Source organism: Salmo salar, chromosome 04 (assembly GCF_965601325.2).
Source record: "Salmo salar chromosome 04, fSalSal1, whole genome shotgun sequence".
Lineage (NCBI taxonomy): Eukaryota > Metazoa > Chordata > Actinopteri > Salmoniformes > Salmonidae > Salmo > Salmo salar.
The window spans coordinates 33972763-33988816 of record NC_138294.1 but is presented as its reverse complement, the minus strand read 5'-3'; the positions used below and the strand labels follow the sequence as shown (position 1 = coordinate 33988816).

The 16054-nt window shown below is 45.7% G+C and overlaps 1 protein-coding gene across 2 annotated transcripts in view; it reads right to left on the bottom strand.

Annotated features, from left to right (window-relative positions):
- Positions 1–430: 430 nt before the first annotated feature.
- The window catches only part of LOC106602709 (protein FAM193A), a 37420-nt gene continuing 21796 nt past the window's right edge, over positions 431–16054 (bottom strand). Inside the window, exons 13-23 of one of the 2 annotated variants that reach the window (XM_082974355.1) lie at positions 15884–16037; positions 15278–15421; positions 14724–15002; positions 11256–11472; positions 9798–10124; positions 8668–8974; positions 4048–4234; positions 3419–3670; positions 2196–3081; positions 1949–2030; positions 431–1464 (exon numbers count right to left, since the gene is read on the bottom strand). In XM_082974355.1, the coding sequence (XP_082830481.1) occupies positions 1371–1464; positions 1949–2030; positions 2196–3081; positions 3419–3670; positions 4048–4234; positions 8668–8974; positions 9798–10124; positions 11256–11472; positions 14724–15002; positions 15278–15421; positions 15884–16037 (2929 nt within the window). In that variant the 3' untranslated portion in view covers positions 431–1370. The remainder of the gene's footprint in view (positions 1465–1948; positions 2031–2195; positions 3082–3418; positions 3671–4047; positions 4235–8667; positions 8975–9797; positions 10125–11255; positions 11473–14723; positions 15003–15277; positions 15422–15883; positions 16038–16054) is intronic. The other variant, XM_082974356.1, reaches the window with a different exon arrangement.

Below are 16054 nucleotides of genomic sequence, written 5' to 3'. Positions count from 1 at the left end.
ACCATGCTCTACCAACTGAGCCACACGGGACCCCACATCTAGTGTGGCTGCACACCCCAAATGGAGAAGCATCAGTGATGTCTTTATAGGCCAAACGTTCACTGAAAGCACAACCAGTAAATATTACTCACCTTGGGGTAGAAGGTAATGGTGAACAGTTAAAGTCACTTAGTATCGAGGGGATGATAGCGCTACAGCATATTCTTACTTAACCAATAAGCCTACACCTCTCTAGAATCTATTTCGGTGTATAATGTGCGGCTGGATATGCTTTACAATCCAGGTACGAAGGGGAGAATGGACCTCCCCTATAGATTTGGGGAACATTTTAAATTACAAAAATACTCCTAAATTAAACTAAACTACCCCCCCATCCACTGCATTAAAGATGCACCACCAATGAAATAAGCACAGACACAAGACACACACATCCTGCCATACTACTGTATTCCATCTTTCAAAAAAGAAAGATAAGATTTTAATATTACTTAACAATATGTTAAAAGGTAGCCAGTTTGGCTTCAGTGTTAATACAATATACACTCTATAACAGATTGATAGTGTGCATTGTTCTTTTCTTCAATTTCATTCTGAAAGTATTGTGATACAAGCTGGATACAAGTCAAAAATAGGAAAGAAAACAAAATAAAAACTGTAACTGGTACACTTACTTATCGGTTTTGTTAAATGAAATTGAAAAAATAAAAAAAGAACGTCGTCAAGTACTAAGCCAAGTTCCTCTCAGTCAAGTGAGAGTTATTGGGGCAGGGGAGAGTATGGCAGACCATGCCCATTCATTCCCTTGTCAGTTATCTGAATGAGATGCCGTGCTAGGAATCGTGGGTAACAAGGGGATAGTAAGCCACAGTAACTGAATGAAAGGCTTTAATTCATCAGATATCTTTTTTTCCTCAGAATTTTTTCCATGTGTGTCTGTTTTCACAAGGCCTACATAGTAAGGATCTTTTGACTACGAGTCAGGCAAAAAAAAGAGAAAATGAATTTCAGAACATGGCTTTTTAAGTCAAGAGAAATGCCCCTCAGACCAAAAACACACAAACGAGCAATAAAAACAAAACCAGGTAGAAAGTAGCATTTTGTGATTATTCTTTTGTGTGTGTCATTTAATGTAATCTTTTTTCTCTCTCTCAGAGTTCTGCTTGAGGATCAGACTGGAGGATGGGTTCATGGTAGAACCGCACAGCAACAAAGAACAAGGCGAAGGCAGCGTGGGTGTGCGCCATTTGGGCACAGCAGGGCTACGGGATGACGGGGTCTGTGGTAGCAGTTTGAATAGGGGGTGGGGGGGTGGGGGGGGGGTGATTGCTTCCTGCCACAGTCTCTTTTTCTTTGTCCTACGCGAGGTCCCATCAGTGGGCGGCGAACGTTGCTTTCTTCAAGCTAAAGTTGGACCAGTTGATGGACAGCCGTTGTCGGGTCTGCCTGGCGGAATCCAAGCAGAACCTGGGGAGGGAGAGATGGGGAGTTAAAGATCCACTCCATGCAACGCTTTTCACTAGGGGCATCTGGAGGAGGGAAGTACGCTCAAGCTAAGTACCAATTAGCTTTCCTTCCTCCCAAAGTGTGCATTTGTTCTCTTCCCTTCACGGATTTGAAAGGACTCCACCAATCCAATGCTTTTGGATTTGTGGGAAGTAGTGAACAAGTGCACACTTCAGGGGAAAATAGATATTATTGGGGTACACCCCTAGTCCTCTCCACAACCATAAGCTTAGGAATACAAGTAATTTGTTTTAATAGTTTTGGGGGATTTAATGACAAATTGATTCACATAATAGATTCTGCATATAAAGCATCCAACTTCACTTCAAGCTAGATTCAATTTAAACACTCTGCTAATTAAGCTTCCGGACAGAACGTTTAAGCAATTTTTTCTTTAAACAAAAGCTTTATGGAGTCAATGCAAAGCAAGAGTCAAGTGCCGTACCTTTTGAAATACTCCACCTCCCTCTCAGTCTCGTCCATGTCAGTACTGTCCAGATCAATGTCTTTGGGCAAGAAAACGTCATCTGCAATAAGAGAACACAAAATGGCAACTTAACAAATGTAAATGTCCCCATCTCAATATTATCTCTGGATGTTGTACGTGCCTGAAACACTTCTGCGGCCCTGAAACTAACCATCCTACAGGGATAAATAAAACTGTACAGCATAACCTAGCATAGCATGCTGACCTATTGAGTTGTTTGTCTTGTCGGCCTTCTTCTTCTTGTTCTTCTTGGCCTTGGCCTTGGGCTGGGGAGATTCTGCGCTGAGGGGTTTGCCGTTCTGCTGGGGCTGCTCCGTCTGCGAGGCAGGCGGTGGGGAGGGCTCCAACAAGGGTCGGCTCCTCTCATCTTTCACCTGGCTCGCCGACTGCTGATGGTGCTGCCTTTTCCCGTTGTTCCTCTCCTCCTTCCTGGGTCCAGGTGCCAGAGGGACGACCGGGTCTTCTGCGGGAAGCCTGGGCCGGGTCACTTTGACATCTGGTGGTAGTTGTGGTGTATTGTTAGTGGTGGTCGCCTCTGGGGCTTTCTTGACCATCGTTGTCTCGCTGGCGGTTTGCCTGATTGGCTGCTGCTGTTTTGGCTTGGCTTTGCCATTGGCCTCCGTCGGTTGGGGTGCGACGGAGGTGCCGTTGAGAAGGAAGGGGGCTGGGGAGTTGGAGGCATTTGGGGTGAAGGGGGCCAGAGTAGGGGCTTTCTCCCTGCTGTTCTTTGGACTGTGCTGTGAGGGGGGAGGCCGGGGCTGGGCTTGGTGCTCCACTCTGGGATCCTTGTGGCCAGGGAGGCGCATGAGGCTATGCAGGAGCTGGCTCTTGCCGTTGCGGAGGTTCTCTAGGACGTTCTGGGCCGTCTGTTTGAGGGGCTGGGGGTTGTTCTGAGGTACGGGGGCGGCGAGCTCCTTGGCTTTCTCCTTTTTCTTCTTGGCGGAGCGGAGGTGTTGCAGCTCTTGCAGGCGGAGGAGTTCCCGTTGGAGGGCCTCCTCCTCCCGCCGTCGTTGCTCCTCCTCCAGGAGCTGCTGCACCTGCTCCTCCTCCCGCTCGCGGGCCTCTGCCTCCAGACGCACCTTCTCCTCCATCTGAGACACACACAGTTCACACACACAGTTCATATCCAGTTGGTCCTTTGCTTCATTTAGTAACAAAAGAATAGAACTCTGGTTTGACCCAACTCCCTATTTGAACTAAGTCCTTAGCACCAATGTTAAAATTACACCTTGAAGGGTTAGAGTTCAGCCCAAAATCAAATACTAAAACATATCATGTCTGGATTATCAGTGCAACTGTAGACCACTTTTGAGATCAGCTGGGGTGAACTATTACTTTCAAAGTGACATTTTAAATCACAACACTGTCGTCAAAACAAAAAGGGGTAACACGTCAAACAAAATGTTGTAAAACACTTTAAACCACTGCCTTCTTCTGTTTGTGGCGGGCCCGCTTTGCAGCCTTGGAGCTGGAGGCGGGCTTGTTGTCACTGGCGCTGTTGATGAACTGCAGCAGGTCCTCCACCCGCCGGTGGTCCTCCATGCAGTCGGCGCCGCTGTCGCGCTCCACCACGGCCGGCTGCTCCTCCCTCTTGGGCTGCTCCTCCTTCCGCTTGGTCAGCCTTAGGCGCAACTTCTCGCGCATTTCTGCGTAGTTCCGGCTGGTGGGCGCCGCCGGAGGCTAGGGGAGGAAACACGGTTTAGATTATTCTGGTAGTTTGTGTTGAATTGTGTGTTGAATATCATCAGAGCACCCAATACTATCTGGGGTGAGTTTCCGCTACTTTCCGCTATACAATGTAAAATGTGTTGGGGACCTTATCAGAAGTGCTATTTAAAGTGCCATCTCTCCAGACTAGGCCCGTTCAGCTGCTGGCTAGACAGTGTCCAACAGGCCATTCTAGTAAAGATTTAGATTCTGTATTCCACAAAATGTCAGACTACATCATAAACCCCTATTACAGACTTCTGTTTCTCACTTTTCTGCAAGTTGATACATAGTAATATACTCATATTAGTACGAGTATATGTGTGTGCGCGCATGTGTGCATGTCTTACCCCGCCGTGGCCAAAGAACTCGCAGTAGCAGCAGTCGCAGTACTTCCCTTCCTTCTGGTTGGTGGAGGTGGAGGTGGAAGAGCTGTGCTCCGAGCAGCTGTCCTCGTCCTGGCTCTCCTCGCCGTCGTAGCCCTGGTGGTCGTACGCCCCGTTTCCCTCGCAACGGTGGCCCTCACACTCGGGGTCACTAGAAGGGGTCAAAAGCCAAGGTCAAAATGTCAATGTCATGCCAATATGTAGTAGTTGAAATACCGGTAGGTGAATTTCATCCAATAAATATCTGGAACTTTCTGTACTGTCAAATAAACTGGTTCCAAATGTGGCAAGTCGGATAAGATAAAGATGTATAGTAAACATAAAAACAACGTTCACACATGACTGATACAAATTCTTACAAGGTATATGCAAGATAAATGTAAGGCACAAAAATCTATTTCATTAAAGAGCAGTGCCATACAAGATAAGCATACTGTAAGTCACACAAATACATTTTTCACTGAAAAGCAGTACTGATACAAAACTGTTAGTAGTGCTCTTGGTTTTAAGAGGTAAAGAGTTTGTTCCCTGATGGCAGTGCTGCATATTTGCTCTCCAGTGGATGTGTAAGATCCAAAATGATTTCTTTACCCCGCTTACGTGTGCGCTCTTTGTAAATGCTGGAGAGCCTTTTACCTTCTTCCTACAATCTTACCACTGACCTGCACAACCCTGTCTAAGGTATTCTGACTTGCCCATGTGAGGGAGCCAAACCAGGCAACAACACTAAATGTTAAGACGGGCTCAATAAAACAATCTGTAAAAGGACTAAAACAGATTTACATTAGGCCTTCTAAGTTTACAAAGGAAATACAGTCCGGATTGATACTTAGATAACACTTGCCCACAGTTAGCTCCAAAGTTCAGCTTGTTATTAACTACTGTACCGATGGTGATTGACTTGGAGCAATCAGCTTGATGGTTGTTTCCCAAAGTCTATGATTAGGTCTTTGGTCATTCAGATTTCCTCACCAGATGTCAAACTTGTCCACTGTGGACTGAATCAGGTCATCAGAATCAGATGTGCCAAGATTAGCACTGTCATCTGAGTATTTTATGTACCGTATGTTCTCAGGGCAGGTGCTCCTACAGTCATCTGTATAGTGTAAACAGGACAGGAGAGATGATTGAGCCCTGTCCTGCACTCACCAATGAATCCCACCCATGGTGGTCTATTTGATAAAATCCACAGAATGAGTTTTGGACTTAGGTTCATATTCAAATGTTTGACCCATTAGATATGGCTGTATAGCGCTAAAAGCACTGGAAAAGGCCACAAACACCATTTAGGCATAGGACTTGGCAATGTGTAGTACAGTAGGGACAAGAACATTTGCCTACAGCAACGGAGTGGACAATTGTAGGGGGTCTACAATGCCTCAAATTTTGTATGTGCGAGAGAACCAAACACTCAAACTTTTCATTATGACAGGCGTTAATGCAACAAGGGCTCCCGAGTGGCGCAGCCGTCTAAGGCACTGGGTCACTGCAGTCCCTGGTTCGAATCCAGGCTGCATCACATCCGGCCGTGATTGGGAGTCCCAAAGGGCGGCCCGCAATTGGCCCAGCGTCGTCCGGGTTTGGCTGGGGTAGGCCGTCATTTTAAATAAGAATGTTCTTAACCGACTTGCCCAGTTCAATAACAAAAAAACGTGAAAATAAAAACAAAGGTGGTAATCGCTGAGGACAGCAGAGCGGATCTTCTTGGGTACTGGGCATACGATGGATGATTTCTACAGAGCTGGTACTGTACGCTCTCTCAGTGAGCGTTTGAACAGCTCACAGAACACACCTGACAATTCCTTGTGACAGGATTTCAGTTGCAGATGTTATCTTGGGGTAGTAGCTTTGTTTTCTGATATTAGATGTAATACCCTATCAACATCTACTTCCTCTATAACCCAATCAGCTTCCCTTTGTGCTAAAGATAACATTTCACAACAGCTCATCCTCCTCAGTACTAAAGTCCAGACTACCAAAACTAGAATAAAAAGAGCTCAAACTCTCAGCAAACTCAATAGAATGTTCTTTTGAATGGACATTGAGCTCATCGTGGTTAGTTGGTAGTCTAGAGGGGTTTTAGACCCTTCCAAGTATCCCTCATCTTTCCATCCTGGAATAGTCCTTCACCATTCTCTTTGTAACCCTTTTTGCATATTTTGAAGGGACCACTGTATCCTCACAAAAATGTATGTAATCAGACAAAGCCTCTAAAGTTTCATCCAGTGTGGCATTTTCTGAGAACACAGTCCAATCGCTACTGTCAAAGCAGTCTTGCAGCACTGCACTGGATGTGTCATTCCACTGTTTGACTGATTTATAGACTACTCCCTCTGTAGTTTACTTTGGTAGCCTGGAATGAGGTGGACTGCATTAAGATCCTATGTGCTTAGAGGAGCCTTCTGAATAGACTGGTGTTTTACTACCCCTTGTTGCACATGTAACATATTGCTGATAAGAAGGAAGAGTCTTTTTGAGAGCACAGCTGTTGAAAATCACCCAGTATAAAATAAAATCGCGGAGTCAGGTGAGTTTGACTATGCGCTGCACGCATGACGTGATTACATCTGCTGTGCAAGTAATATTGGTTGTGGGTAGTACATTAACAAGAATGATAAAGAACTGAACGAATTCACGGGGCCGGACTTTGGTGTGAAGGAGAGGGATAGTAGCGCCACATCTGATGAGCAGTGCGATTCCAGAGTGGTACAATATACGACAATGGAAGCTAGATCTACTGAGGCTTTTATAAAGCTAGCCAACTTCAGTTAGCTTCACATTCCAGCTGAGACTTCATTCATACTACGATTGTGGATATTGTGCTCGTCTGCCTGCCGCTAACTCTAGTAGGCTTGTAACAGAGTTCATTCTTGATTAAAACAAAGCTGAAAAATCAAAATCGATGGGCGAGTCAAGTTATCTTGCAAATTCAGCAGGCTATAGTGTGAAATTTGCCGTTAGAAGTGCTGTCGGTCTTTTATTACGTATTGTAACGACGATTTAATGTCGTCTTTGGTGTGCTTATCAATGCAACTGCAGCTTTTATCTAAAATAATTGTATTATCTAAGTCATACAAAAGGTGTGAAGTTTCAAACACATTCTGTCATTAATAAATGTGTAATGTGCTAGGTATTTTAACATTACTATATTTAAAAAAAATAATAAAATACACTTTGATTAATACAATATTTACTCAGTCATCTTCAAATTATTATTTTATTTAACTAGGCAAGTCAGTTAAGAACAAATTCTTATTTGCAATGATGGCCTACATAAACCCCGACGACGCTGGGCCAATTGTGCGCTGCCCTATGGGCCTCCCAACCACTGCCGAATGAGATACAGCCTGGATTCGAACCAGGGACTGTAGTGACACCTCTTGCAATTAGATGCAGTGCCTTAGACCAGGAGCCAAGGGGATGATGACGCAATCTTTCAGAGCGGGAGGGAATATATGATTTTATTGGTCCTCCAACCACACTTCATTCAGAGTAAATGGAGTTAGCCTGATCCGGAACAAGTTAGTTCTGAAGGACTCGTTGCCATAGAAATGTACATGGCTAAAAGCTGTGCCACATTCATATTACCGGTTATTTATAGTTGAACTCAGTTGACCAAAGTTGCCTCACTAACTCCTCAAACCTCATTCGAAGTATAGGGCTCAGGATATTGGCAGATCTGCTGTACGCTTTGTTGACATAAATGCAAACCCTGCCTCCATGCTTTTCCCCCATGTCAATGGCATGCCTGTATGGTTTTCCGAATCCGACAAAGCTCAGTTCTGAGTCAATGACATGTCATCTAACCATGTTTCAGTAAGACTGATCAGTTTGGCCTCTCGGTATGCCATTTGGAAAGTAACGTTGACATCCATTTTATGGAGTATAGAAGGGCGCTATGGGCTTCCAATGTTCTGGTTATGAGTAAGACCTAGTTGTTTAGAAGTCCACTCAAAGCATCAGTGGGTGGTTACAATTCAATGCTCTCCAATAGCCATGGAGAGGTAGTAGGCTGATGTTTTGCCTAATCAACTGATACAGGATCAGATTTTAATTAGTGCGCAATATTAAAAATAAAAGGTTGCAGCACGCTCAGTGCTCCATTGACATTTCACAGAGATATGCTTGTTTAACACTGTCAATATGAACAGCGTATACTAAAATATGAAAATACTACATATCATGTCTCAAATTCAATATCCATCTTACCTCTACTGTTTAACGTCCTCCGGATTTGAGAAGAAAGATGAATGTCATATGCCTGTCAGGTAGCCTTAATTCTCGCACAGCATCCAGCCTAGCTGACGCAAAGCTATTTTCCAAATTCCTGACTACCTTCTTTCATCTGACCTCCGTTGATTTAGTCGCCCAAATGTCTTACCTTTCTTCACACAGATTATGATAGAGACATAAGGTTTAGCCCATTGTTTTGCTTAAGGGATTATCTACACAATGTGTTTTTGATTGGACACACTATACAGACCTTGATATTTTCTCATCGCTCTACTGGTCAATGTTAGTATCAGGAGTAGGTTAATCTGATTTTAGATTTGTGATAAAAGGAAACTTAAACAAGGGACTGACCTGCACACGCTGGGCGGGGCGCTGATGGCCCCGTCGGCTGGGGCGGCGGTAGGCGGCTCGGCTGGGGACAAGCACATGCCCTGGTGGTGGGCCTCCATGAAGCCTGGGGCCGGGGTGGGAGTCGTTGGGAAGGGCTGCGAGCTCATGCTGGGGTAGTGGTGCTGGGCGGTGGGGCCAGGGGCAGGAGGCAGAGCTGGGCCAGATGAGAGCTGAGGGAGGGAGGCCAGGCCTGTGGGGCTATTCCTAGGGGCAATGGGGCCAGGTTGTTGCCTATGGTCCTCTTTACCTATATTGTGAAATACATCACCTGGCAGAGACAGAAGAAAAAAACTAATGCATATGATGCATTTGCACATTCAGCAGCTGGTCAGTGAAGATCGGAGACAATTCACAAGAAGTAATCTTAAATGCCTCAATGAAGGATATACATTTACAATCTATTTGCACTAAGTCAGACCCATGTTTTTGGGTAATCAGGTATATTCTGACCTCTGCTTGTCTATTCTGTATTTGGAACATGTTAAAATTACAATCATTGCTGCAAACACAACACTTTCCCTTTCTCAGGCAGCTTTCCTGTCACATCAGTACAGATCAAGAAGAAGCTAATTCAGGCCATTGAGACACAGCCTTGGGGCTAGTGACTGCTAGCCGTAAGCACCCCCCCACCCCATTTTATCACATAATTACAAAACAAAGTCGGTAGCCGAAGTCTACGCCCCTTTGTTTACGATTGGTCAACAGTAGGGATTCTTCAAAAGTCTTTGCTGTCCTTCACGACAGACCTTTTCATTGAGTAATATTGCACCAAACATCTTAGTTAAATGTAAAATTGTGCGACTAAGACCTTCTCTGCAAAAACGTCAAAATTAATGACGGATTTCTTGAGTTAATTCTGACTACAGCGCCTCAAAAAGGACAAACAGTACTACTGCTGCTTTTTTTTAAATGTTCAAGCGAAGGTCTTTTAAAGGAGCACACAGGCACACTAGTTTGGTTATGAAGCATGCTGACACCTTTAGAATGAACCAAATGTATCGGGCATGTGGTGGTGTGCTAGTATGGATATTGGAACGTAGCAGTGTGCCATCGGGCTAGCCCTAAGCTGCGCTCCTCCTCCTCAGTTTTACCTAAGGAGTTGGGTCTTTTAGATGAAACTTGGATGTGATTATTACTTGACTGGACAGTGGTTGCCGTGCAGGAGACTGAGGCGGTGGAGGCAGAGGTGGCCATCACCACTTTGTTGGCCTCCAGGAAGGCATCTTGGAAATTGTAGAGACACTTCTTCTTGGCGCCGTTCTTCCTCTCCCTGGGCAGGGGCTGTTGCTGCTCCGACGGCGAGGGTGGGAGGAGGTGAAGGGGGGTGGGTTCGGCCGAGGCGGTGTGGTCACCATAGCTGGAGGAGGAGGGCAGGGGGAGGGGCACATCAGGGTGATGGGGTGATCCCAGCATGTCCCCTGGAGATGAAGACAAACATTTTATTTGTATTTATTTAGCCTTTATTTAACCAGGCAAGTCAATTAAGAACAAATTCTTATTTACAAGGGCGGCCTGGTGAAAAACAAGAGTTAGGTGCATGTGTAAGATCCTGTGTAAGTCCAAAGATTTAGATGGGTGAGAAGGAACATCGGACACAAACAATAAGGATGGCTCTCACAGTATACAGAGTTCAAGTGTACATTGAATTCTATGGCACGAGGGAGGAACAATTCTATTTCATAGAGCCAAAACACACAACACTGAACCTTGTCGGGACCCATCCTTGTATAAACTACAGAGACCACACCCCTCGGACAAAGACACTGATCCGACAGGAGGAGGAGGAGCTGGGAGAAGGAGGCTGAAATGGGGCCTCTTACTACAAGAGCAGACATGTACATATTACCATAGCTACGTACATGTACATATTACCTCAACTAACCGGTGCACCAGCACATTGACTCTGTACCGGTAACCCCTGTATATAGCCTCGCTTGTTATTTTACTGCTGTTTAATTATTAATTACTTTCATTTTCTATTTCTCAAATTTTTACTTAACACTTGTTTATTTTATTTTTCTTCACTTCTTAAAGCATTGTTGGTTAAGGGCTTGTAAGTAAGCATTTCACTGTAAGGTTTACACCTGTTGTATTTGGCGCATTTGACAAATACAATTTAATTTGATGCAGATGCAGGCAATGGAGCTGAAATAAAATGAGCAGCTCCTCCTTTAGCCTACATTAGGGATGGACGAATCATCTTCCTCTTGGAGAACTACTTGGTATGCAGGCTTTTGCTCCAACCCCGTTGTACCACACCTGATTTAACTAATTAAGATGAATTATTCTTAGTGAGCAGCTGATTAGTAGAATCAGGTGGGCTGTATTAGGTTTTGTAGTGAAATTCTGCAGTATGATAGCTAGCTCCGTGGTGAAGTTCCCTCACAGATCTAAGATCAGCTTCCCTTCCCCCAATCTTAACTGTAACCTTTTGTGTGGAAAATGCAAAACGGACTCAGTACCAGCGTCAAGGGGCAATTTCACCCTACACCAGCTCTCCAGGAGGAAGGTTGGTCGCCCATGGGCTAGATGAAGAGGTATGTTCTCACCTGGCAGGGGCTCCTGCAGCAGCACTGATGGGTTCCAATTCTTCATCATGGCAGCATCGCAGATGTTCTCGAACTTGAGCGAGAGGCACTGCAGCGAGCTGTTCCAGTCGCCAGCACCGCCACCAAAGCAGTTCTGGTAGACGTGGTCCGGTAGGGAGGGGCTGAAGGCCTGCTGCTTGGGCCCCGTGTGGCTCGAGGTAGGGGCAAGGGGGATAGGCTAGGAAGAGAATAGAAGAGTTCTATGTTTGATCTGACAATCTTGATGGTTGTACAGTCGTCTCAAATACAACTGAAGGACCTCAGCGTTACTCTGGATCCTGACTTCTCTTTTGAAGAACATGTCAAGAATATTTCAAGGGCAGCTTTTTTCCCATCTTCCTAACATAGCAAAAATCTGAAACTTTGTCAAAAAATTATACAGAAACGCTAATCCATGCTTTTGTCACTTCTAGATTGGACTACTGCAATGCTCAACTCTCAGGCTAACCGGATAAAGCACTAAATAAACTTCCGTTTGACACTAACACGGCTGCTAGAATCTTGGCTAGAACAAAAACATTTGATCATATTACTCCAGTGCTAGCCTCTCTACACTGGCTTCCTGTTAAGGCTAGGGCTGATTTCAAGGTTTTACTGCTAACCTACAAAGCACTACATGGGCTCCTAACGTACGCTACAGTCACAAGACGCAAGCCTCCTTATTGTACTTAGAATTTCTAAGCAAACAACTGGAGGCAGGGCTTCCTCCTATAGAGTCTTTACTGAAGACTCATCTCTTCAGAAGGTCCTATGAATAAGTGTAGCATGGCTCAGGGATGCGAAGGTGAATGGCAAGACACCGGAGTGACGAACCACCCTTGCTGTCTCGGGACAAAAAGAACACCTATGTGAAAATGCTGTTCATTGACTACAGCTCAGAGTTCAACACCATAGTGCCCACGAAGCTCATCACTAAGCTAAGGACCCTGGGACTAAACACCTCCCTCTGCAACTGGTTCCTGGACTTCCTGATGGGGCGTACGCAGGTGGTAAAGGTAGGCAATAACACATCTGCCACGCTGACCCTCAACACTGGGGCCCCTCAGGGGTGTGTACTTAGTCCCCTCCTGTACTCCCTGTTCACCCACAACAGCGTGGCCTAACACGACTCCAACACCATCATTAAGTTTGCTGACGACATAACAGTGGTAGGCCTGATCACAGACAACAATGAGACAGCCTACAGGAAGGAGGTTAGAGAATTGGCAGTGTGGCAGGACAACAACCTCTCCCTCAATGTGAGCAAGACAAAAGGAGCTGATTGTGGACTACGGGAAAAGCCGGACCGAACAGGCCCACATTAACATCGACGGGGCTGTAGTGGAGCGGGTCGAGAGTTTCAAGTTCCTTGGTGTACACATCACCAACGAACTATCATGGTCCAAACACATCAAGACTGAAGAGGGCACGACAAAACCTTTTCCCCCTCAGAAGACTGAAAAGATTTGGCATGGGTCCCCAAATCCTCAAAAAGTTCTACAACAGCACCATCGAGAGCATCCTGACCTGTTGCATCACCGCCTGGTATGGCAACTGCTCGGCATCTGACCGTAAGGCGCTACAGAAGGTAGTGCGTATGGCCCAGTACATCACTAAGGCCAAACTTCCTGCAATCCAGGACATATATAATAGGCGGTGTCAAAGGAAAGCCCATAAAATTGTCAGATACTCCAGTCACCCAAGTCATTGTTCTCTCTGCTACCACACGGCAAGAGGTACTGGAGCACCAAGTCTATGTCCAAAATACTTTTTAACAGCTTCTACATCTAAGCCATAAGACTGCTGAACAATTAATCAAAATGGCCACCGGACTAATTACATTGACACCCCGCCCATTTGTTTTGTACACTGCTGCTACTCACTTTTTTTATTATCTATGCATAGTCACGTCACCCCTACCTACATGTACAAATTACCTCAACTAACCTGTACCCACGCACACTGACTCAGTACCAGTACCCCCTGTATATAGCGTCATTAGTTATTTTATTGTGTTACTTTTTACTTTAGTTTATTTGGTAAATATTTTCTTAACTCTTCTTGAACTGCACTGTTGGTTAAGGGCTTGTAAGTAAGCATTTCACGGTAAGGTCTACACTTGCTGTATTCGGTGCATGTGACAAAGTTTGATGTGATTGTGTCTGACCAGCTCCCTTCACTGGGATTCTCTGCCTCTGACCCTATTGGACTCCTAGTCTCTCAACAAATTTTCAATAGTGACAGCTTTTTACAACACCCGTGCTTCTACACCTGCATTGCTTGCTGTTTGGGGTTTTAGGCTGGGTTTCTGTACAGCACTGTGACATCAGCTGATGTAAGGGATTTATAAATACATTTGATTGATTGGCATAACCAAGCTGCAATCCCTCATAGTAGATATGAGCTCATTTGATACCGTGCGACCTCTTGTGGTATATCCATGCAATTACAGCGAAATAATCAACCAAAAAGGTATAACAGAGTTGAATCACTTCCTTGTGATGTTGGTGTAAATCCCCTGAAGGGAATGTATCAATGGGCAAATTCGATTTGCATGGCCCGGTGCCACGGTTGGGTGGAGATTTCACTTAAGGACCAATGGAATGGTGTAAAATGCAAAAACTCTACCTACCCAGGGTACCGGGCCATGCAAAATGAACTCCATCAATTAAAAATTACCAGTTAAGAGGGATGAGAGGTTACAACTCAAATCATATCCTGAAACTTAAATCATGTAAATCCCCATCAATTTTCTAGACAAAGTATAGCCAATACAGTGTCTGTAACTAGGGCTGTGACAATTATAGCATTTTTGTTAATTGTCATGCAGATGACCACAGTTACTCATAATTGTAATTTTGTTTTAAAATACTTTGAGCTATTAATGCATCTTTGAAAATTGTATACAACATACCTAATGAATATAACACAGCCGTCTAAAAAACTAATGGTTTTGACTGCTTGGAACATTTGTAAATGCAGCTTCTCCTCAAGACTGCTTGTGAAATGATGACCAACTTTACCCACTTCATGTAAAAATTAAAAACTGCTATTGGGTAAACTATACATAGTTAAATCCCCCATTCTCCTGAAATAAATGTACTAATACGATTATAATTTTTGTTGGTCATTGTCCATAACTCAGTTGCATGATTATACGATAACCGTGCCAGCCCTATCTGTATCCCAATACCCCATAAATGACTTCCATTCGTTGTCTCCTCTCCCTCAAGACCGTTGAAATGACTTTCACCTATCAACATCCTTACAGAGCAGTGGTAAGATCAGTAAGGGACACAAGGAAGCCTTTCAAGACTATTGGGGCACAGCCTGTATCTGTCAAGCATTCAGGAGGAGTAAATAGAAGCTGCCCTTAACCACGGACACAGGGTCAGATTTCATCTACCTCAAGCAAGTACAGTTGTTAGTGGTATGTGTGTGTTCACTCACCTTGCTGTGTGAAAGGGGGGGGCTGGGGTAGAGTGTGGGGTGCAGCAGGGGCCGAGGCAGGTGGGAGAGGTTATGCAGGGGCAGGTGGCCGTGGATGTGGGGGTAGAGGTGGAGGGCCGGGTGACTGGGGGTCTGGTTGTCGCCCCCAGTGAAGAACTGGTGGTGGTGGCCGGAGGGGGGTGCGAGGATCCGGCTGGGGGAGAGGGGGGGGCCCAGGGGGGCAAGGGAGGAGGACAGGTCCTGGTTGCACACGTGGCACTCGCAGGCGTGCTGTTCCACCTGGAATGAGAGAGGAACAAGATGGCTACCGTGAGTTGTCCTTCATGTGCACCAGTGTTGCTTGTCATTTTTTCTCCTCCTTTCAGCATTAAGACTACTGTGCAAGCATTTTGAGCAAGATGGCGACATACACAACAGGGTGTGTGGAGGCTGTGTACCCCATGCATTGGAATCCATTCAAACTGAACAGAATCTTTCTCTAGGTATTCTATATCTCAGTAGGTTAACCTGATTCAAATTCTACCTCAAGCCCTAGTTGTGTAGTGTGGTTGTACCTGTTGCTGTGGGTAGAAGGGCGGAGGGCTGTTGCTCTTCCCTGGCGAAAGCTCCCCCTGCTGGCCCGGAGGCTCCCCGCCGCTCTCCTCGTCAGCCTCCTCGTCACCCTCCGACGAACTACTGCTGCTGCTCCCTCCAGGAGACTGGACAGAGAGAGAGGGGAGGAAGAGAGCGAAAAATCAGAGGAAGAGGGGAGAGTGGGGGGAATGGAAAGACAGAGAGAGGGGAGGGGGGGGGGGGAGGAGGGGGGCAGAGGATGAGAGGGAGAGAAATTAGAGAGAAAACAGAGGGAGAGAGGAGAGTGAGGAGGATAGAGATGGGAGAGAGAAAGAGAGAAATGCAGCAGGAATGAGTCAGAGTCAAAGTACATTTCCTCAATGAAATCTGTCCCAGTCCAGGAACGTCGCACAGAGAAATTCAGCAGAGAAATGTGCCAAACTTGCATCAAGGGCACCGTCACACACGGTGTAGGGTGAAGTTACCCCAGATGCTGATCTTGGGCCAGTTTAGCATTTTCCCCACTAATAGTTAGGATTGGGGAAGCTGATCCTAGATCTGTAACTAGGGTAAACGTCACCCCGCAGCCGTCAACCACCCACCCACACCTCATCTTTGAGCGCCATGTTCTCCCCGCCACCGTTGAGCTCGCTGTGCAGGCCATTCATCCTGGCCACCACCCCTGGGTCCTCGTAGCCCCCCATGGGGTAGATGTCTGCAAACTTGCCCAACAGCGGAGGCACTTCGTCCTCATCGCTACCACTATGAGGAGAGGAGGA